Source organism: Cyprinodon tularosa, unplaced genomic scaffold (genome assembly GCF_016077235.1).
Source record: "Cyprinodon tularosa strain WSP-4 unplaced genomic scaffold, ASM1607723v1 ctg155, whole genome shotgun sequence".
Classification (NCBI taxonomy): Eukaryota; Metazoa; Chordata; class Actinopteri; order Cyprinodontiformes; family Cyprinodontidae; genus Cyprinodon; species Cyprinodon tularosa.
In genome coordinates, this window is record NW_024038386.1 from 267,577 (window position 1) to 291,868 (window position 24,292).

At 37.1% G+C, this 24,292-nt stretch overlaps 1 protein-coding gene across 1 annotated transcript in view; it reads left to right on the plus strand.

The window, feature by feature from the left end:
* The window catches only part of LOC119780103 (MICOS complex subunit mic25-a-like), a 96,377-nt gene that overhangs the window by 53,459 nt on the left and 18,626 nt on the right, over positions 1-24,292 (plus strand). The window contains exon 8 of the mRNA XM_038280005.1: positions 20,665-20,800. Coding sequence (XP_038135933.1) covers positions 20,665-20,800 — 136 coding nt within the window. The remainder of the gene's footprint in view (positions 1-20,664; positions 20,801-24,292) is intronic.

Below are 24,292 nucleotides of genomic sequence, written 5' to 3' on the forward strand. Positions count from 1 at the left end.
TTACATATTCTAAATTAAATTTTCTTATTTTTACTTTTTATAAAAGCCATTTCTACTAGCACAAATTAATTAGAACTCCATTCATGCTCAGTTTGAAAGATATTCTTTTCTTAAACCCCATTAGCTCTGTCTGCAGTCCATGTACGCTAATAGTCCTGGCTAGCATTGTTTACAAGTATATTCATTTTCAGGTTGAGCAGCGTACCAAAATGAATTTGGGCTCATCTACACTGACTCTTTTTACTAATGCTAAATTAAAATTTAGACCACACAGGCCTTAAATAAATGCACCAGTGGTGAGCAAGTAGGACTCCTAAGCTATGACCATCTTAGGTAAATATAGAAGGGTTTCCCTTTTATTTTATGTTTATAAATACTACTATAAAAAATGAAATGTATAAGGAAATACATATAACAAGCACAAATATCTTCTGGAGAGAGAAAAAACTAATTCTGCATCTATTTCTCTCTCAAACAGTGTCCCGCGGCATGTTGCCTCATTATCAGCATGTTCTTTTGGACACACATGAGCTTCTGCGTCAGCATTTCTAGATGTTTTCCAAAAGAATCAATATTTTATAAAGTTAACTATGTGCAGAAAGAAGAAAAGTACTCCATTACTAGAAAAGCATTCAGAGAGTGCAGCCCTCTTCCAGACAGCGAATTTTCCCCCATATTGTGACTTGCATTCATAACTAAAACTCTCACATGACACACACTAAATCTGTGTGACTCTTAGGGTATATCATGGAAATCTCAGGTGTTAATTAGTAGGGTTATCGGCTTTGTTTTTAGTTGGTTACTTAAAATTTGTGGCATTCATAGCCTGCTAACCATAGTTTCAAAGTTTAACCTTAAGAGTAATAAATGGTTTATATTCTGTTTTTTTTTTTTTTTTTTAACACATATTGCGATATTTATATGAGGAATTGTGAAACAAAAATCTTTGCATGTTTTCAGCCATGATTATTTTAAAAACTATTTTTCATCTTGATCCCAATTTCTGCCCCAACTCTTAAAACAAATATATATGGAGTTGGACCCATCAGAATTTTGGGGCTGATTTTGGGGAACTATAAGAAGACATAAGAATATTTTTCTAGCCTTCTGACAGTCATCATTAATACATAGCAGCAGCATAGGCAATGTCGCATAGCCTATGTGACTGCGATCAGTTGGATTCACCATTTTAAAATGTAATAGTCATATTTATCTTTTGAATAATCAGCTTTATGGGGATGAATACTGTGGAGCTGGGAAGCATGAGGTAGCACCTTATTTTAGTGATTAGTGAAATTACCTCTTGGCTAATATTACCAAAAGGGTCGTTGCTTTGTGTATTCTCACGTGAAGGTACGTTACTTAATACAGAAACAACAGAAGACCGCTAAAATTATCTTTACAGGATGTTCAACAACACAAAGGTGATGAAAGCCTAAATGGAAAAAAGCAGAACAACTTTACTGTTTTCCTTTCAGCTTTTCTGATATCTGCTTTATGCCTTGCACCCTCTCCCTTTCTCACACACACCTTGAATGGACTACAAATGTTTTATAACAGAGGTCTTCAACGTTTTCCAGGCCAAGGACCCCCAAACTAATGGCGAGATGGCGGGGCAACCTCCTAATTATATATATTGCATGAAATTGTGTTACGTCAAACTGGTCCTATAGTCACTTTATTACATACGGAGTAATGAAAAACAAAATTGTTTTCGCCCTGGGATTATTAAAGTATTTCTGATTCTGATTCCTCGTTTGATGGGTCAGGTGCTTGAAAGAGCTCCTGTGTGTCGCTGAATGTGTGCATTGATGACTGAAAGACATCTTCTGCGCCATATATATCGGTCGGCAACAGTTTGGTGAATTCATGTTAATGTGTATTTAAAGACATTTCATATGTGGGAAAAATTGCAAAACTTTCGTGACCCCCATGCAGTACCTCTGTGGACCCCCTAGGGGTCGTGGACCCCCTGTTGAAGACCTCTGTTTTATAAGGTACACGGTCCTGTAAAATACATCCTTGATTAGTTTTACCTTTTTGACCTTATTTTCAATGCATTGCTGATATTCTTCATTGCTAATTGTAACTATTCTCTCAGTGATAGAGACTGGAAAAAGATTGTATAGTTTCCATCTGGTGCATAACAGGGCAGGTCCATTTAGGTCCTATTTGGTGTGTATTTCAGTGTGTCTCTGATATAAAAAATGGACAGAAAAAAACTTTTGTCCTCCTGATTTTTTTCTGCTGTTCTTTCTGTTCCTTTGTGTGTTTTTCATTGTATCAATCAGCACCTGTTAACAGTTCCTCGTGTGCAATCTAACTAACGGGTTGATGAGCTAAAAGAGAAATATATGGCCTAAATTTTGGCAAAGCTTTAGTGCAGATAAGAAACATCTCAGGTACGTTTTGGAACTGGATTTATGCCCCCAGGTTGTTTCCTCTCTTTCCGTATACTTTGTGGTGTACTCCATCATATATATAGAAATAGTGTGTGCTGGACTTGCCAAAAGGCTTTTAGAAGAGGCTATCTGTTAGTTTTCCCTTGGGGTGTCCATGCTACACATACACCTTAAGCAGCACCTGACTGCAAAAATAGAACATTTTGGTTGGGCTTACCTTAAGATTTAGAAATCCATGTTCCTCTTAAAAAGCACTTTTAATCTTTTGGAGTTTACAAGGACAGGATCTAAGTGAACCTCAGGTGTCTATGTGAGGATTCATACCTGAGAATATGTGAATAGAAAAGTCATACCACTACCTCACCATTGCTCCTCACCTACTACACTTTAATGTAAAAGTAAATTCACCTGTATATAAGCCATCCTGATTGTACATATGTCACCTCAAACCTCTGTGCTACTACCTTGTATTTTTTTATTTTTATTTATTTTATTTCTTATTTTTATTTTGTTTTTCACAGTGTGCGATACATGTACACTTGCACCTTAATCCTTATTTATCTTGATATACTGTATATATATTGTTTATTCTTAATGCACCTTTTTCCTCCTTGTTTGCACCTTCTTTAATTACTATGCCAATATGTGACGAGTGAATTTCTCCACTGTGAGATTAATAAAGCTCATCTAATCTAATCTAATACCTATTGGCTCTGTTTTGCCCTGGTAGTTTCAAGTCTGTTTTTACAGAAGCTTATTTTATATTTATGTTTAAGTGGCTGTTTTTGTATGTGTATGAATAACATGTCCAATTATGGAAATGGACGGTCAAGGATCCCTTCACTTTCTACTGCAACCAAATATATCTACTATTCTAAATTTAGATCTAATAGTCTGTCAGCAGCAATGGCCGACATCAACTAATCAACCAAAATAATGCCCTCTTCTCCCACATACTTATTTTGTTTTATTTAGCATAGTGTTTATTATTTATTCCAACATGATAGATCAGTTGAGAAATCACAGCCATTATCAAGACTACTAATGTCTACTAAAACTTTGAGCAGCGTCAGTTTGAAATCTTATAGTTTAGCAAGCTTATTATCACCATTTCTTGTTACAAATGGGGCAAAATGGGGCAATTGGATGAACAGGAAGGGCTTTATTCCTTATGTCTGTGAAAAAAACCAACAAAAGAAAAGAAAAAGATGATTTAAAGGCATAAACCAGTGCAGACCTGTTGGTGCTGCACAAAACATAGATGGGTGGAACTCACTAATAAACTTCATAAAGGATTTAGAAGTAAACTGTTAATGTGCAAGGTGTACACATCAAACTTAACACCCTACCAAAGTCAATTAGATATGTACTACAAATTGTGCCATGGAATAGTTTCTAAAAAATGCACAGTGTACTAATGTTCTTACTATTGGACTTGCAAACATAACCATAACCCTGATAAAATCCTTAATATTAATTGCTGATTGTTGTTGGTTGGTATATAATGAAGGTTAAGGTTGATATGTTTGAGTCTTGCCCATTTAAGATCTATATTTGCCCTACTATTTCACCAACATTCCATTGAAATATTGCATTTTTAAGTTAAAGTTTCAGATAAAAAGATATATAATGAATAATTATTAACACTGATTAAAAACTTGCAAGCAAAATGGTAAGAAAACTAGTAAAAAGTGATGCGCTTATTCATTCTACTAGTAAAGATGCATAAAGGCTGTGTGACATTTGTGTCTAAGGCTATTGCTTTTTTATATTTTGTAAATGCTGTAAAGCTGTCAAAGCCATATTCTGAGCCATAAAGCTCTAAATGCTAAGCAGTAAGTAAAACTGTTTAAATAAAAAAGCAAGAAAGAGAAACTTTGTCTGAAATCAGAAAGCCAAAGATGAACACTGATAGAGGGTCCTTATCCTTCCCAACTTGAGGGAATTGTTCAACCACAAGTTTTCTTGATTGAGGAGTTATCAGCGATGAGACGTCACCCACAGTCACACGAACACACAGGCCCCTTATCTTGTTCCTGCCTTGTCACCTGTTTTAATGAAACACTGCCCTTATCCTTTTAAATCTTTATTTTCCTCCGTCCCCACAAAGCGAGACTGGTAGGGATCAATCAGGCTGACTTACTGAGTGCAAATTTTTATCAATCAATTCCATCTGTTTTTAGCATTTCATCAGTTGGTGTAGAAAGATAGAAGCAGAGCTCTGTCTATCTGCAGCCCATGGCTTCCATTGCCCCTGGATGTTAATCTAATTCAAGATAGAACTGTGTTTCTGCAGAGCTGAGATAAAATGTAGGTATGTAATATAAGAACTGAGAAATTAAGTTTGTGTCTTGACTTAGCCAAAGTTGGATAAATTATTCCTCTGACTTCCAAATTACTCTTTGTAGACTAATTTAATGGCTCTAATATCGCTTGATTGGTAAGTAACATCAATGTGAGCTAAAATTTATGCTCAAAGCATTTTCACAAAAGCTTCACAAAGCCTCTTACAATACGAGATGCCTGCTCTGTCGTTTCCTTTGATCTCACCCCGACCATGACATCTTTGATCCTCTGTTCTCTTCCTTTTCATTCAGTGTGTTATTAAAAAGTAAAGGAGAATGCCACGGCTGCTAGTTTAAGGCAACCAAGATCTTTGTCATTAATAAGCATCCCCCCAGAACACAGAAACACAAACAATGCCATCTTAGACATGGAGAATAATAAAATGCTACGCCCATTCGATCTTTTCTTTTTCTTATTATTACTTTATTCCCCCATGTCATGCATCACAAAAAAACAAGAGCTTGAGCTCTCTTCATAAAAAGCCACACACCGCCAAGGTGAGACGAAAAAATAATGAGAAACTTACGATTTCGTCCTAATCTTTCTTCCCTAACTCTGCACGCATCTTTTGCCGACCGTCACTTGGCAGAAAGTAATTTGCCAGTTGTTTTGCTTCTTTTTTCCCCGCAAAAGTTAGGAATCAAACTAGCTGGGGCGACTAATGTTTTTCTAATAAGAGCTCACCTTTTATTTCAGGCAAACGAGGGAGTTGGTGCAGATTAGTGGAGGCAATTTTCTGCTTGAGATTCCATTATTAAAACACTCCTGCTATCAGAAAGTTTCTTGTGTTAAATAGAAAAAAAGAATTACTTTTTTTTTTCCTTCCTGAGTTTGGATTAATACCTTTTGGCTATTGTTGCTGTTATCTTGAATTCTTAGGAGTCATTCAGAACACAGACACGTTGTTAAGGTGCAAAGCCAAACATCAAATATTCCAGTGAAACTAAAGGGTAAATCTGGACATAAGTAATTGATTTCAACACAATGTAATCTCTATCTCCAGATTAACACCCCTAATCCCTCATCTAGGTTTCACAAAGATTAGACCCGTTTGTTACCCAAAATAAATTATTTTCATTTGCATGTTGAGATGCGTTCAGTTGGAACATTATATCTATATAAAACCCATTACGTCTCACAGGAAAGATAAATGTTTTAAAATATTTTACTTACAGGAAAAGTCCGGCCATATTCAGAATTCAAACTTCTGAAGGACACTAAATATAAAATGATTACATACTGTTCAATAGATGATAAGTGTTTTTAATTAAGAGTGATTTCATTTGAATGTGCTTTACCGGAGACATCCAAGCCACCTACTGTTTTGTGACGTCACTGTACGGTGTCGGCTGTTGATCAAGTCCCAGGGCTGTATCTGGTGTTTGTCACAACGCGCTATTTTCCAAGTCGTCTTGAAAACATTGTTCTTCGAAATGTTGGCTACATATTACAGGTGCTGGTCATAAAATTAGAATATCATGAAAAAGTAGATTGATTTCAGTAATTCCATTTAAAAAGTGAAACTTGTATATTATATTCATACATTACATACAAACTCATATATTTCAGATGTTTATTTTGTTTAATTTTGATGATTACAAATGACAACAAATGAAAATCTCAAATTCATCATATCAGAAAATTAGAATATTACTGAAGACCAATAAAAACAAAGGATTTATAGAAATGTTGGCCAACTGAAAAGTATGAACATGAAAAGTATGAGCATGTACAGCACTCAGTATTTAGTTGGGCCTCCTTTGGCCTGTATTACTGCAGCAATGCGGCGTGGCATGGAGTCGATCAGTCTGTGGCACTGCTCAGGTGTTATGATAGCCCAGGTTGCTCTAATAGTGGCTTTTAGCTCTTCTGAATTGTTGGGTCTGGTGTATTGCATCTTCTTCTTCACAATACCCCATAGATTTTCTATGGGGTTAAGGTCAGGAGAGTTTGCTGGCCAATTAAGAACAGGGATACCATGGTCCTTCAACCAGGTACTGGTAGCTTTGGCACTGTGTGCAGGTGCCAAGTCCTGTTGGAAAATGAAATCTGCATCTCCAAAAAGTTGGTCAGCTGCAGGAAGCATGAAGTGCTCTAAAACTTCCTGGTATGTGGCTGCGTTGACCCTGGACCTCAGAAAACACAATGGACCAACACCAGCAGATGACATGGCACCCCAAACCATCACTGACTGTGGAAACTTTACACTGGACTTCAAGCAACGTGGATGAAGTGCCTCTCTTCTTTTCCTCCAGACTCTGGGACCTTGATTTCCAAAGGAAATGCAAAATTTACTTTCATCAGAGAACATGACTTTGGACCACTCACCAGCAGTCCAGTCCTGTTTCTCTTTAGCCCAGGCAAGACGCTTCTGACGCTGTCTGTGGTTCAAGAGTGGCTTGACACAAGGAATGCGACAGCAGAAACCCATGTCTTTCATACGTCTGTGTGTGGTGGTTCTTGAAGCACTCACTCCAGCTGCAGTCCACTCTTTGTGAATCCCCCCCACATTTTTGAATGGGTTTTGTTTCACAATCCTCTCCAGGGTGCGGTTATCTCTCTTGCTTGTACACTTTTTTCGACCACATCTTTTCCTTCCCTTCGCCTCTCTATTAATGTGCTTGGACACTGAGCTCTGTGAACAGCCAGCCTCTTTAGCGATGACCTTTTGTGTCTTGCCCTCCTTGTGCAAGGTGTCGATGGTCGTCTTTTGGACAACTGTCAAGTCAGCAGTCTTCCCCATGATTGTGTAGCCTATAGAACTAGACTGAAAGACCATTTAAAGGCTTTTGCAGGTGGTTTGAGTTAATTAGCTGATTAGAGTGTGGCACCAGGGGCCATCAATTTTGAACCTTTTCACAATATTCTAATTTTCTGATATGATGAATTTGAGATTTTCATTTGTTGTCATTTGTAATCATCAAAATTAAACAAAATAAACATCTGAAATATATGAGTTTGTATGTAATGTATGAATATAATATACAAGTTTCACTTTTTAAATGGAATTACTGAAATCAATCTACTTTTTCATGATATTCTAATTTTATGACCAGCACCTGTACGTGTTTTTTCTCTGGCCAGAAGTTTGATGGCAAATCCTCCCTCTTCAAGTTAGCAATCCAACGACGAACCTGTCCGTGGAGGATCATGAATAGGAAAGGTGGAATAACACTTTTTTTTTCATTTTTACCCGATGTCCAACAACCAACTGCCATGCACGTGGGCATTGTCAGTTTATATCTCTCTGGAATTTCAATGGTGAAGTCCTCTGGAAATCTTAAATAATTGTTGTTGATCGCAGATTTGTCTAGTAGTTCCAATTGATTTTGCCGATAAAACGAATGGTGCTGGGCTTACCGCACCATGATGTCACTGCTGGAAGATTTCAGGAGTGAGGTGTTACTATATTTGGCCGGTCCCAGACTCTCAACAAAATGTATTGTTTTTATTATTTTACTGATTAACGCTACATTCATTAAATCATGGTAAACGTATTAGTTTTAATTATAGATAATGATCCATTGATAATTTCTTGCTGTACAGACTTTTCCTTTAAGAAAAATATTAAGATGTGAAAGACACAAAGTGCTTTAAAAGAAACCAAATATGTAGATTGGGTTCAGTTCATTATTAGTTTCAATCATAAGTCGTTATTTTTTTTATATTTGCTAAATTAACTAATAAATGCAGAGGCAGACACAATGGATGAGACGAATACATTACTATGGGTTTAAATGCAGGGATCTAAGTGCAACATTTGAAGGAGAAAAAGAACAGTATCATTTACATCCCAGTTTGTAATCCAGGGAGGGATCAGTGAAGGCTTTGACTCCTGCGTGACTCATTTTCAATGAGGAAATAGAGGCGAGTCTGTATCTTTTCTGTGTTGACTGAAGGCACAGGTTTGCTGCTCAATGTTGCCATCTCCTCAGAAAGGAATTTATCTGTTGGCTGCCTGAACTTCGCTGGAAGACATTACCTCATTTTTATATCTGGTCCTACTTTGATCCAAAGTTATCTGGGAAACGAATTTCAAGCAGGACATAAAGGGGGGAAAAACCTATATTAAATCAATAGAATTATTTCAAGTATTCAGTTATATTTTACTTGAATGAAAACTACATAAATCAATCTTGTTATGTTATAAAAGTCAACTTAAAGACATTTAGAAGAGGCAAACACAGTGGATGAGGAGCTGTATGAATTAAATTCAGGGAGGGATCTTGTTTGTGTAGCAGTTTCAAAGGCAAAACAAACTGTACATTTACATCCTGTTTTTGAATCTGGGATCATTGGAAGTTTTGCACATTTGACTCTTTCGGTGTGGGAAGTGAGGAGTTGGAAAGTCAGGTGGTTGGATGTTTACTCTCATACATTTTGGTGCTAACACCTTATTTGGCTTTGTGTGGATGTGCCTTATGTCTGATTTCATGAGTGATGTGTTGAATTTTCCCTTTTAGTCACCTTAAATCTGTTAATTGCTTCATGCTTAACAGTTCCTTAATATTCAACATCTCTTCAGCATGCAATTTTCATAATTAATTACCAGCCTCATTCACATTCAAGTTCTTACATGATGATCAGTAATTCAATGGATGGGTGATCAGCAGTAAATTCAAAACTTACTTTGAAACATATTTTGAAAGAGGAAACTCTTTAACATAAACTGTGGTTATAAACTTGTGTTTCATTTTTTTTATTTAGGCAGAGAACTTCCATGGCCTAGATATAGAGGTTAGGCATGTTTGAAACTCCTGTCAGTCATCACTGTGTAGTACAGATCCCCAAATCACCTTATCAGTGACCTGACTTCCTGACTGGTGGGTAAATCCAAAGAAATGTTTGACTGCCTTCACTACATCAAGTGGCATTGCACCTTTATAATGAGGAAAAGGTAAACAGTAGACTCTGATTGTTGCCATGAACTACTGTTTGTCTATGCAAACTGCAAGGGTTATTCATCATTTAATTCATCACTGTCACATTTGGGCTCTTTCTCTCTCATAGGTGGCATTCACTTCCCTCTTCATGAATATTCCCACTACCACTGATTTGTTTAATCCTGTCGCTTTACCCTCCGCTGCACACGCAAGCATTCGCACCCACACATGCTGTAGCGTGTATTTGCAATGCGCAGATAGCCCACTGGTGTGCACATTTGTTGTGTATTTGTCAGTGAAGGCAGGAACTTCTGAGCTCATTCATATGTGAAGGAGGCATGAATCTGTAATTGCTTTCTGGCATGCCGCGAGGACAGCTCTGAGGGTTGACTGGGTGTGGGTGTGCGTGCAATCATACAGGCCTGTGCATGACTGTGTGTGTGTGAATGTCAAGTGGTCATCTTCAATTCTACAATTGACATGATGAAACATGTGCCTCCTTATCGAATTAAACACTAATTCATTCCATCTCCCATCTTTTGCTCTTTGTATGCAGCTTGATAAAAATCCTCTGGTTAAATATTCAAGTTCACCATTCCTTTATGCAACACTGAGGCAACAGGTTAAGCAGTGGTCATGTTTTTATCTAGAATTTTTCTTTGGATTTTTAATGTTGATACTGGACTAAATAATTTTAAAATCTACTTAAACACAGAATCTACAATAGAAAACATTTTAAACTCACATTGGGTATTTTTATTTGACAATGATTTGATCTGTGTGCATTAGGGTATCAGGGACATTTTCTGTTGAAGTAAGGTTCCAAAGTAAGGATGTCTGAAGTGTTTTTATCTGTATTTTTGAATCCCTTATCAATGTTTGCACACTACATGCCATACTGATAAGTTTCCTAAATTGAAATCCAAATTTATGGTTTAAACTTAGAATCAATTTTCTTAAAGTTGATTATTTTCCTTCCGGTAGCAACCGTTTCTGTGGTTTTGCACTAATGGAGGAGGCTTTCATTTTTATGAAGATTACCATCATTCACTTGGGAGGATTTTTTAATTAATTATACAAAAATATTTTAATCACTGTTGCTTTGTTCAATATTGAAATCAGGATTATTTATACGATTATTCGTGGAAATTAATACAACTATGCATTTAAAGCAGTGATAGCAATTATACCAATTAATAATGTATAAAACAAAGTTATTTGGACCAAATTAATTTAATGAAAGTTTAATGCATTAAACCACCACCAATGTATTTACATTCACTAAGGTGAATTGCTTAAATTACAGTCATTTGCTGTATTATTTAATCCGACATTTACATTTTCAGTGGTTGAATAGCGTCTTTATGGTGCCAGCTGGTGCATATTCCCCCAGGAGCAAATGATTCTCATCATGTGTTTTTGATCCATGTGCTGCTAGTCGCCAGTCATTCCCCTCCCTCCCTCTAACGGTTTCTTACCTTTGCAGTTTTAGTTGTTGCATGTCCAACGCATGCATTTTTCGATAAAATGGCGCCACCTAACAAGAGATGCTCCTTCCTAGCAATACTGTAATTTGTTCTTTCCAGGGCAATTCTAGAGATGCTGACTTTCTTTAGCCTTTCTTCCTTCATTATTTGCTGAGGCTTTTTGGAAAACATGAGAGGAATTGGCGAGCCCATCAGATGGGAGACTAAATTAAAGTATACTGACTCTAGAACTTAGTTTTTTTAATACATTGTTGTTAGGTTTAAACACCAAACACCTTATTCAGCAACCTGCACAAAGAATGACACAGAGAATTTAGTATATTTTACTTGCAAGGAGAGGGGATCAGAAACTGCATTCAGTTACAACTTCAAACCCACTCTGAAGCAGTATCTGCTCTCCAAGCCCTTTATTGAAGAAACGCCCTGATTACAATGTGGTTTCAACCGCTAAAGGGGGAGGGAACAGAACCCAGTTGAAACCAGAATTTTCGTACAACATCATACAACATCATACAACATCAGAGGATAAGGAGAACCCCTCTCCTTATCTAGTTGCACAGTTCTCCATTCTCCTCCACACCCTTAACGACATCTGTTAACAGCAGTCGCAGTCAACATCCCTCCTGCACAGACTTAAAAAACATTAATGACACAGCAAACAAAACTAAATGTTTTAACACTCTTTGTAATATGAGTAAGATAGAGATAACAAAATGTGTAAGTATAATATGATTAAAGTAATATGATTAAAGTAGAATAACTTATGTTCAATTAATTAACCCAACATTTCCCTCCTGTTTATTCACTTTAAGCTATTTATTTTTATCATTCAATAGTTACTTCTTTTCAGATTTTCAACTAAGAAATCATTCTTTTTTCTTTTTTTAGCTGTAAAGGGTACACTCAGAGGTACTTTAAACTGGTGGGTTATTGTCGTTGGGATTAGGATAAAAGTCAGGAAAGTGTAAAGAGAATTCATCCTCTTCGCTGTCTTCATCCTTGAAGATTATGTTTAGCACATATTAGACATGCTTTACAAAAGTTTTTTGCATAAAATATAAATCCATATGCTGTATAATGATGCTCAATGCTCAATCAATCCTACAATCCCCCCGTTTGAGACATGAGTGAAATCATGACTCAATATAGCAGCTCATTCAAAGAAATTTTTTTATTTGGAAGGATTGGTTTATGTTCTGGTCACATATAGGGGCCATCATGGATTTTATGATAGTTTGGCTGAATAACATGTTTGTTTCGTTGAATGTCATCCCCACTTCACATGTATTTAATAAGAAATGTTATGTTTAATGCAATGTTACGATGAAATTAGGACAGCAACTAACAATTATTTCGTAAATCGATCAGTCTATCGTTAATTCTTTCGATTAATTGGTTAGCCAAAAGTTCTGTAAAGAAGATTACTAATGACATTAAACCAGGTGAAACCAAAACATTTCCTCCTGAAGAGCTCCGGACGGAAGTTATTGACAGACAAAAACATTTTATATCGTATTTGCAAAATGTTTATAAATTTATTTTACAGTTTTGGTATGATTACTGATCCAAGTGGGTTACTCTGTCGGAGAAAGCCAGATTTTACATGTATATTATGTGTTAGAGTCTCTATACTCCATTTAATGATGAATCACTAAATTTGTTTACGAATATGTAAATAAACAATGAATATGATTCATGTTTTCAGCCACAGATAAAATACATGAGATGGGCAACACAGAGTAACTACAGCCCAGATGTTCAACTTTCATAGTGAAGTTATTATTTTTAATGAAGCATAGTAGGTAAAAATATAAGAGTGGGGTTTAACTCTGCACGATTCTATATATTCAGAAGAAAGTACTGTATTTACCGTCTGTCTCAGTTGTTCAAATAAAATCATTTACAAAGTGGAAAACAGTCCTAATTCCACATTCATCAGAGCCGGTGATAGTCCAACATTGATAAACAGCATCTAGTTAGTGTAGTGCTTAAAAATGTTTATTAATGTAGCAAAATGCTCCTTTTTTCTTTAAACAATGAATTCCTCTCATCAGTACTGATGCTCATATCAAGCATAAAAAAAAGAAAGGCATGCATAATGCATAGTACCAATGACACCAGACCAATAGTGTCCCTACCAGGGATGGGATGCCCAGCCTCTGTCTAAGCAAAGCATAGAGCATCCCTGCCTAAGAGGTTAACTGGACATTCAGGTAAAGTCAGTACAGACAGCCGGCAGGAGAGTCCTTCAGGGTCTCTCAACCACACAAGCTGGATCTCCTGCACAGCCTTTAAATGACCTTGAGCTAATCGGACTATGACAGTCTCAGGTCCTTGGCCAGCACCTGGAATTTGTTGTTTAACAGTTGTTCTGCATGCACCACTGTCACACAGGAAAACTGTTGGGGTGCTATTCACATGTATAGTTAATACAACTAATCCTTATTTATGCATATTAATTATGTTTTTGATAAAAATGCTTTGGCTAAAATGCCATCAGAAGGCTGATAAATAGAGAGGAAAAAAGGACAAGAACAGAGGGACAAAACCTAGAACAAATAATGAATGTCTATTCTATTAACATTTCTCTATCTGTAGAATAGGACTGTTTTATAGGTTTTCTTGTCAGGGGGGGCCCCCTGCCCATCCATGCCCAGGGCCCCAAATTTCCTAAATCCGCCCCTGCCTATAGACCATCATGACAGGAAAAAATGGATTTTCAGCTGGCCCCTGACCCGCCAAAGGATTTGGCAGCTCAATTAAAGGAAACACTCAATTTCAGGTTTGGGTTCAGGGGCTGGCTGTGGGGAGATTAAGCCTCCCCCCATATCTTTTGACCAAGCCCCCACAGGTCCCCCAGAATGGGTAACCCTTGTGGAGGTGCTGGGCATAGGAGAATAAGCCGGTAGATTCTCAACTTTAGGAGCTGGCAAGACTGGGGCTGAAGCAGAAGCAGCAGCAGCACCAAGTTCATTTGGGTCTTGCTGTAAAGCTGTTTGTGCAGCTGCTTGTGCTTGCTGTAATAATGCTGAATATGGACCTACAGGTAAATCATCTTTACGATGGGTATGTGCAAGGGTATGGGTTCTTTTATTGTGGTTCTGCAGGCTCCTGTATCACACAAAATTTAACAGGAGTGCCCTGGACCATCAGAACTATTTCTGGTCTATAACATTTCTTTAAAAAAAAATCTTCTAGGTTTAAGACATCCATATTTTCACCCTCTATCTCTCTAATAGAAAATGGTTGATCATCTAGTCATGCTGAGCTTCCTGCTTTTGTGGTTTACTTTGACAGTGTCTAGCTATGTGGCCTTTTTTTCCACATGACCAACACGCTCTGGAATTATCAGTTGAGCGTGATCCAAAATCTCTTCCCTTTCCACGGCCTCGGCCCCTACCTCTGGACTGCTGATAAAACACAGTGTCCTCTTCCTCCTGATAAAACACAGTGGATTCTTTATTTTGATTCTTTTTACTTTTTATGACTTTCTCTGCATGCAGGGCGTGGTTTATATACTTTTGGAGTGTTGCACCACTCATCTCTATGTGGTGACGATTTACCCATTCTTGAATTACACATTCTTCCACATCTTGCTTTGGAGAGGGAATTCCTTCTACTGTTTTTCTTTGTCTCTCCTCTCTCCCTCTCTTAACTCCACGCTCTCCCTCTTCTCTCTGTCCTGCTAATTTCATCCAGACCATGGTTTGCATGTAACCTTCTTTTGCCATCAAAGTGTCTTTATTTTTGCTTTTTGTTTTTATTTTTTGCTGCAATTCCTTTATGTTTGTGGTGCTCAATTTACCATTAAAACCGTAGTTTTTTATCCAGTAACACAACGGCTCTACCGCCCATGGGTCATCATTTTCAACTGCTTTCCAGTCTTTACACTGGAGTTCCTCCAATAACTTCTGTTTTTCTTTACTTTGCCCCTTTCCCATTTTGAACTAAATTTGGGCCCAGTGGGTTTTCAACACCTGTCGTGTTCTAAACACTGGGGCTTCAGACAAGATGGTGATCAACGACTTTTTGTGGTAAAACTCACTTCAACCCTTACAGGTGGAGTTTTCTTGTCTACAAACATCCACAAAAGCTCACCATTTAACCCTTGTCTTTTTGGTATGAAATACAGATATCTAGTGATATCTATATTTCCTTACACACGCACACACACACACACACATACTCACTGCGCAGTTAACTTTTACTTTATTTCTGTTTACTTATTTTAAACACAGAGGACGCCGCTATCCTATGCAGAATTTAACTAGTTTACAACTCGGGGAGCCTGCCCTTACAAACTAGGGGAGCCTGCCCTCCCGCGGACTTTAACTGTTTTAAAATTTCTATTTTACCTGATAGAGTCTAGAATTGTCAGGGTTTTAGTACAAAAGGGGGACCTCGTTACCCCATGCGGAATTTAACTATTTAAGATAGAGGACACCGCCGTCCTTCACGAGGTTTAAACTGTTTGCAAAGGGGAATCTCGTGACCCCACGCTGAGAGGACTTCAAAAGGGGAATCTCGTGACCCCACGCCCTTCACTTCGATCTTTTTTTCTTTTTTTTTTATATTATTATATTTTTATAAATTTTTTATATTTTATATATTTTTCTTCCAATAATTCACTCACTCCTTATTAAAAGAAAAACTACTCACAATTCTCTGCGTCCTCGAAATGCTTCAACCGTCGGACCCCAGCTTGTAAGGGAGAGACCAGTCCCGTAAAGGGTCTCTTTGCTGCGGCCGCAGGCTTATCTGGATCTCACTCACCTGCTGGGGGTCGTCGGGTATCTTGCAATCCGGCTCGAAGGACCAATTAATGTTAGGTTTAAACACCAAACACCTTATTCAGCAACCTGCACAAAGAATGACACAGAGAATTTAGTATATTTTACTTGCAAGGAGAGGGGATCAGAAACTGCATTCAGTTACAACTTCAAACCCACTCTGAAGCAGTATCTGCTCTCCAAGCCCTTTATTGAAGAAACGCCCTGATTACAATGTGGTTTCAACCGCTAAAGGGGGAGGGAACAGAACCCAGTTGAAACCAGAATTTTCGTACAACATCATACAACATCATACAACATCAGAGGATAAGGAGAACCCCTCTCCTTATCTAGTTGCACAGTTCTCCATTCTCCTCCACACCCTTAAAAAACATTAATGACACAGCAAACAAAACTAAATGTTTTAACACTCTTTGTAATATGAGTAAGATAGAGATAACAAAATGTGTAAGTATAATATGATTAAAGTAATATGATTAAAGTAGAATAACTTATGTTCAATTAATTAACCCAACAATTGTTTTTGTAATTATTTAAAGAAAAAAATTGACATTAAATAGGGTTAACTGCTAGGTCAAATATGGTATTAAATATATAATCTGTTACTTGCTTATATGTTCAGCAGGATGAGATCCGATAAACTTACACAATGCCAGTACAGCCTGTTTTTGATCGATGGTGTGCAGTGAGGTTAAACAAATAAATAAATAATAAAACTCCAAATATCCCATAATTTAAAGGGAGCGCAGTGCCTTCTCAATAGTGTCAATAAAAGTAAACATTGTGGCTCAAACAACTTACCACAACATTGTTGCCTTTTGCTTTACCTTTGACTCCTGCAATCGGTTCATTGAACCCCATTGGGGCTCGGCAGTTGGCCACTCACACTGAGCCTGGTTCTGCTGGAGGTTTCTTCCTGTTAAAAGGGAGTTTTTCCTCTCCACTGTTGCCAAAAACATGCTTGGTGTGAGGGATTGCCTTCGAGTCAATGATTCGATGCAATCAACTGCTTTTTTTAGATAGAAAACTGAATCAATTTGACTGTATGATTTGGTTGAATTTTATCTGCAAAGTGCCTTGAGATGATGTGTTGTGAATTGACGCCATATAAATAAACTGAATGAAATTCAATTATACTGAAATTGAATATTTTATGGTTTTCATTTGCAGATTTTATTGTTTACATAAGTTGGTTCCAGAGAGCTGGAGGAACTTGATGTATTTGGTCATCTTGCTCTTTGACTTCTACATTCACGAATCCCAGACTTGCTAAAGCTGCTATTAAACAGTTTCTTCTCTAGCTCTATCTGTTGGGATTAAAAAATGTTATTCGATATAAAGATTTGTGGAAGCTAATTTTGGAGAATTGTAGGTTCTGTTATAGTTTGAAATTCAGTGTCGTTTGAAGTAATTTTGGTCAGCGTGCCCTAAGGTTGACTCATCTAAGGGTTCTGCTTGCTCAGGCTGGTAAATCTTTATTTGTGCTGACTGTACGTCTGCATAGTGTATAATGATATAAAGTAACATAGTTTTGGTTCATTGCTTTGACAATTTTGTATCCCTCACATAAATTCTAATGCAGTGATGCTGATATGGGGCAAATTTGGCATCATTATATTATTAAACGTGGGTCACTAAGATGGTTATCATATTGCCTAAACAGAATCAAGGGTACCATCCTGACTGTCATTAATAAGTTCAGCATTATATAATTTTATTTGTATTGGTTTATATAAATAGACTTGGAAAAATACATTCATATCTCTTTAGTGAAAGGAATATAGTTAAACAAACAGAGCGTTTAAGAGGAATACTTTTAGCTTTTACACAAACTTCTCTGCGAAGGTCACAGAACTTTTAAAGGAGAGGAAAACCTGCATTCTGCAGACACTACAAGGCATAGTTGCATATGAAAGGGATGTCACTGTGTCTACCGGTAGCCTCAACCTGTCCTCGATCGAAGACGTGCATAGCATTTTCAGAGGGGAAAACAAAAGTCAACTCTGCCATTTCGTTTTATTAATATACCTCCTGTGTGGAAGAAATCTAGTTTATATAAGATATCTTTCTACGAAATCATGACCTATATTTTCACAATCTGAGGTTTATAAAACCAACAACAACAAAGAAGTCATTTATTTCTTATGTGTAAAGATATAAATTAAACCTTTTAACTCCATGGCAGTGCATTCCATCTTAAAACTTAGTTTAAAACAGATAAAATGAGAACAAGTTAAATCAGGTTCAGCACTGGACAGGGCCTGTGGTGACTGCACAGCAGGGGCAGAAAAGGCGCCAGCCATTTCAGCACTGGACAGTACCACCCCAGGTTAAATCAGGTTCAGCACTGGACAGGGCCTGTGGTGACTGCACATCAGGGGCAGACAAGTTAATTGTTTTGGCTGAGGGCTTCTGGGGGGGCTGCACATCACTCAACCTGTGAAACCGGTCATCAAATTCTTTCCAATATTTCAGAATTTAACCCTTTGCCATTAGCCAGCACTTCAGACAGGACTGTAACTCCTTCAACAGCGCCCAGCTGCACAGCAGGGGCAGACAAGGTGCCAGCCATTTCAGCACTGGACAGTACCACCCCAGGTTAATACCATGCACTATTAGAGCATATTGTTAGGAATACCAATATTGCATTGACTATGCTGATTGTGTTTTAGCCTCAGTTTCCTTCCCATCATGAGATTCTCTCTGACCTGAAGGATCCAAGCTCCTAAGACCTGGATCAGAAAGCTGCACCAGAGTGAAATATGTCTAAACTATGGTTTTTCATGCAGGATGCTAATCCATTAAACCAGAGATAAATCGACTGACCTAACAATGCATCCAAGTAGAGACTTGCAATCTAAATTTGCACACATTGAAAAGTATAAGTCACTAAAAAGCAGACCAATTCAAAGCAGCAATGTCTGCTTTGTGTTGCTGTGTAATGGATGTATATATGTGTCTGAATGCATTTATCCAAAACCTTCCCTTCGCAAAGTCTGCCCAACAGCAGCTAAATTACCACGAGCAACAGAGCAATCAAGGATTACCCTGTTGTAGGATTAGCATTCAGTACCTGTGTGAAGGTTTTAGCCTGAATGTGTTCAGAGGTGGGGTTTGAATTGTGTGCTTTTGTTGCCATACACAAACTGAAGGTTCAAGTCAGATAGAAAATGTTTTTAAAAGTTTGACATTGACTACTTAGCTGCTTGCTCGATGCATAATTCATCTTTCTGCAGATTGAGCTTTCTTTTGAAGCTATCTTGTTCAACTGCCACTAAAACAAACTACAAACGGTCTCATTTTGAACATGTTCTTCACTGTTTTCTTTTGCTAGTTATTAATATCCACATATATGAGCTGGAAGTTGCTGGTGTTCCTGTCTTTCCACCTTCTAACTAGCTTAAAACTTTTAATCACCAGCTTGGGTTTGACTTATTTATTTATTTATTTTTTGATAAATGCTGTAACTTAGATGTTAAGTCTTCTTTATTCAAGCTTTTAAAGCTTCTTTACTTTTTTACACTTTTATTTTCTTACAAGACCCAAAGTTTTTTTTACTGGTTTTCTTCTTAGTATTGTCTGAGAGGACATACCATACATTAACAGCTCAGCTTTTATGACAATTTATTTAAATATTGTATGTCTTTCCTGAGCCATATCATTGACCTGTTGTTAGCCTTTTAAAGGTATAGAGGACAATCTTTTATTTCCGGGTGGATCATCTAAATAATTGGTCCTACTATTTTTTTGTCATTCTGGGTATATGTTAACGTAAGGCCATCCTATGTGCTCTTCCCGTTAGCTATTTTTTTCTTCACATGCGCACTTTCAGGCTTATATCTGTGGTGAGCTACGCTTTCAGACAGTCATTGAAGCTCACCTTTCTCACCGCAGTTCTTTGAAAATGGCTGAGGGTAGTAAGAGAAAAAATTTCTGCGAAGTGTATGAGAAGAAAAGAAATGCCTCAGAGGGGTTTGAGGGGAGAGCTCTCCCCACAAAGCATTATGGGACTTGCTGTCACAGCTGCCCACTGTCACCACTCTACATCGGAGACTAATAACAAAGATGGCACAGGCACAGCGAGGTGGAGGAGGAGTTATGTTCCCAACGGGGAGTAAAACGTAGTGATCATCTTTCCGAATGGTCAGTCCCCGCTCTATATAGTGATTGAGGGATTTAGGGGTTAAGGTGGAAGTTCGATAACAGTAAGCTTGTATGAGCTATAAGAACAACAACTCTTAAACGAGGAGAAATAGGCTCCTGCATGCTCTCGCACACGTTTACCCGTTCCCTTTTAGGAGCAGGTACAGGGTTGTGCATGTGCATTTTTTCAAGAGGGCGGGTCATTTAAAAAAATTGCGAAAATCCTCCACAATACCTTAAAGTTTTAAAAGTGGCATACAGCAATTTTATGTGTCTGGAGTTTGTAAACCAAAGAGTTGGGAAAAATGGGTTTGAAAAACGTCTATGTTGTAGTTTTTCTTTAATGAGGAGGTATTAAAGGCCTCTGAAATATTTTTCAAAGTTTACACAGAACAGCAGAGATTTGTACAGATTAACAAATCCCTAATAAAGTATTCATTAATAAATATGCTCTTGCTGGCTTTAAATTTGTAAGTTCTGCTCCATTGCTGTCAGTAAAAAGAGAAACATCTCCCCTGAACTAGACGTCATTACAGCATTACAGATAATCCATTTGTTAGAGTAAGTGAGGAATTTCATCTCATTGACCCTTCTCTCTGTGCTCTGCTTCCAGGCCCCGTCACAGTGAATCTCTGTGCACTGATCTGCAGGCTAAGGTGCTCGAATGCTACAGAGAAAACCCACAGCAGACCCTGCACTGCTCTAGCCTGGCCAAGCAGTATATGAACTGTGTTCAACAGGCAAAGCAGGTAAGGCATGGCTGAAGTGTGTACACACAACAACAACATTGATGGTACCCTCTTTTGATAACGGAAAATCCTACAATGGTCACAGAAATCACATGAATCTGACAAAAGTTATAATGAATAAAGATTCCAGGAAAAAAAACAAATTTAAGTCAGACATTGCTTTTGAATCATGCTTCAACAGAATAATTTAAAAATAAATTCATTGAACAGGCCTGGAAAGAAATGTTGGTACCCTGAAAAGACTGAAAATAATGTGAGCAAAGGGACATGTTAAATAAAGGTGTGCTACGAAGTCAAAAAATCAAAAAGTGAACACGTAATAAATAATGTTTGAAAGGAGCTGAAACATGCTGTCTGGAGAAAACTGAAGCAGTTTGCTCCTGAGGAGTGGGCCAAATTAGCTGCTGAGAGGAGCAGAGGTCTGAATGACAGTTACAAGAATCATTGTGCAAAGGTTGTGCAACAAAATATGAAGTTAAAGGGTTCATTATTTTTGCCTGGGCCTGTTTCATGGGTTTATTTTTTAAATCATTCTGTTGAAGTGGTTGAAAAGCAATTTCTGTCTTTCAAGTGTTCATTTTATAGAATATTTATTTATTATTTTGTTAGTCAGATTGAAGTTATTTCTTTGAACATTGTGGGTTTTTCATTTATTGAAAGGGGTTGTATGCAGGGATGTGTGTATGTGGGTTAAAATGGAAAAAATGCTGTTTTCTTTACAGCATAAAAATACAAAGAACCTTAAAGAACCTTATATTCTTTGATTAAATACTTTATTTAGAAATGTTGCTAAAAATGACACATGCTTTCTATTTGGAGGCTCACATCATACCCAGTGTACAAAAAAAGGAATTTTGGCATTCAGGGTTTTACTTTGGTGTCGCAAACATTTTGAAACCCCATGCTTATCTAAAGTGTTTTATTTACTCAATTTCTAAATCAAAAAGCAATTTTGAATGGATTAATTTGCACATTATTATCATTCCAGAATGTCTTTATGCAGCTTAAAAGTAGTAAAATGCTGAGAGGAACAATTGAAAAGAAGCAAAGGCTCAGAATAAAAGCAATCAGTGGTTTTATGTTCTTTCAGATGACTTAACTGTTGGGTTTTTACTATATGAATTGAGTCAAACACTTTAAAAAATATCAGCAACATGAACTTGACAGAATAGATGAAAACCGACTGTCAACCGACTGATTAAAATGATAAAATCAGTTCTTCCTGCAGAAAGAATAATCATAGTTGTATATATATGCATCAAAAAGGGACTCTCATATATTATTATATTCCATTAATTAATAAATAAAAACATTTGTTTACATTGTTTTATAATGCTGGATAGAAGTTTGTATAACTTTTATTGTTGGAAACTTGTGCCCAAATCCCTGAAATTTCAGGGAAAAACGAGCAGCTGCCTTTTTGACATTATGGCTTTTTCTCTGTTAGAAAAACAATCGTGACCCTGACATTTTATCGCCGACATCTTCTCTGTCTACCCTTTCTTTATAGGGATAATCTAACAGAGATTAAATCTTTCATTTTAAAGACTGGCCTGCACCAGTGGTTTGAAGATGGGGGCTTTTTGGGTTGACCTTTGAGACTTTTGAAGGTTTTATTTTTTTTTCATCCAATCTCCAACTTTGAACAACTCATAAATGTTTCTAGAAATAAGATTTAAACCTGTAAGTCTGGAAGATTTCACATTAAAGTGCCACTATCTCCACCCAGTCTGTTATCAGATATTATCATCCCGACACACACTGAGTAGAAAACATTTTCTAGCTAAAGGGAACTTTTTATTTTTTTATTTCCTGATTTCCTTTTTTACCCCATGTGAACAGAGTACTTTTAATAATTGCTTTCCAGATTTGATCTTGTTACCAATGTCTTGGTTTGCCAAAGTTTCAAACTAATAAAGATATTTTATCTTGTTGTTTACTACTGACACCGTTTAAAACCCTTTTAATGATGCAAGAAAATTTGGTAGAATGATCAGCTTAAAAAAACAGGCTATTCAGTATGTTTTATACAATGATATTAAGAGCATCAAAGATCAACATCAGGTCCAAAGTCATTTTCTGGTGTCATAGTAACTTTTTTTTTTTTTTTTTCTTCCTGCAAAATCTGGTTGGCCAGCTTAAAACCAACCTGCAACACCTCCATGCCATGCCGCAGTGGTGCAGAAATGAATTAAAAGGACTGATCAGGGCTTTATTGAATACTTTACAGGATATATACTGAGTTTTCTTCCTTTTGAAATCAGTATCAACATAAATGCATAAATTATGTCTCTCTGTGTAGTGAATTCAATTACTGAATTACATTTTATGAATTTAAATAGAGAAAGAAGTTTTACATGTCATTGATTTTCCAAAGATGTTTAGGAAAAAGCGGTGCATTAATGCTGGAATCTCGAAAAAATAGCAGGAGTAAAATAACTATGCTTGGACTCCCAGCTTTCAGCCTGCTAGTGATGACTGCCTGCAGCATAAACAGTAAGATACACTGATGGAGGATCTGTATCGGTAGAAAACAAAATATATTTCTTCTTCAAATGTAACCAAGACAAACCTCAACCTGTGATAAATATGATGTGTTTGTCTTATTATGTCATTGTGGCTACAGTTTTATATTACTAATGATATTCTTTATGGAATATCTCCATAATTATTCAGTGTTTAGATGTAGGTGTAATGCATGTGTGGTTAGCTGTATGCCCATTGGCAGTCCCATTGGTTGGATACCTTTGAGCATAATATAAATGTATGTTTGCAGCGGCTCACAAGGTTTTTTCTTTCCTGTACAAGTTGTTACTCTTGCAATATACAAGATAACTTAGGTGTCCATGTTGGGCCTGTTTGATTGGTGGATTCGGTTTTATTTTATATTGAAATGTAGAATCTGTGTCATTCATGATGGAAAAGTATGATGAGCGGAAAGCCGTTCAACATCTCTGACATATTCTACCCCGTTTACGCTGGAAGTAAAGAGGTCCACAGACTCATGTTTACTTTTAAAAGACTGTCATCTCTGCTGAAATTGGACTTGATGCTTTTTTAAATAGGTCAGAAGTCACAAGGCGTGAGCATCCCCGCTCTGAGCCAATGTGCTGCTCCAGCGATTATGCATGTTGTTACAGGCCTCAATCTGACGTGCCTGTGTTTGTGCATGATGATTGAGGACGTTGTATCTACTAGTTGGTTTCATGGGTTAAAATGATTGTGTCTGTGGGAAATGTAGTTTCAATCAGAAATGGTTTTTATTTGCTGCTTTAGAAAAAATATTTGTTTATATATTTTAAGTTACTAGGTAACCAAGATATAGTTTTTCATTAATCAGGTGCAGTACAAGGTGCTTTGATAGAATGACTGCTTTTAAAATAAAAACGAAACATCATTAGAGATGGGCTTGAGATATCTTATAAAAAAATTTATAGATGAGAAATTTTGAGTCCTCTGTGGACATATTGACAGTCTGAGGTCTAGTTTGCC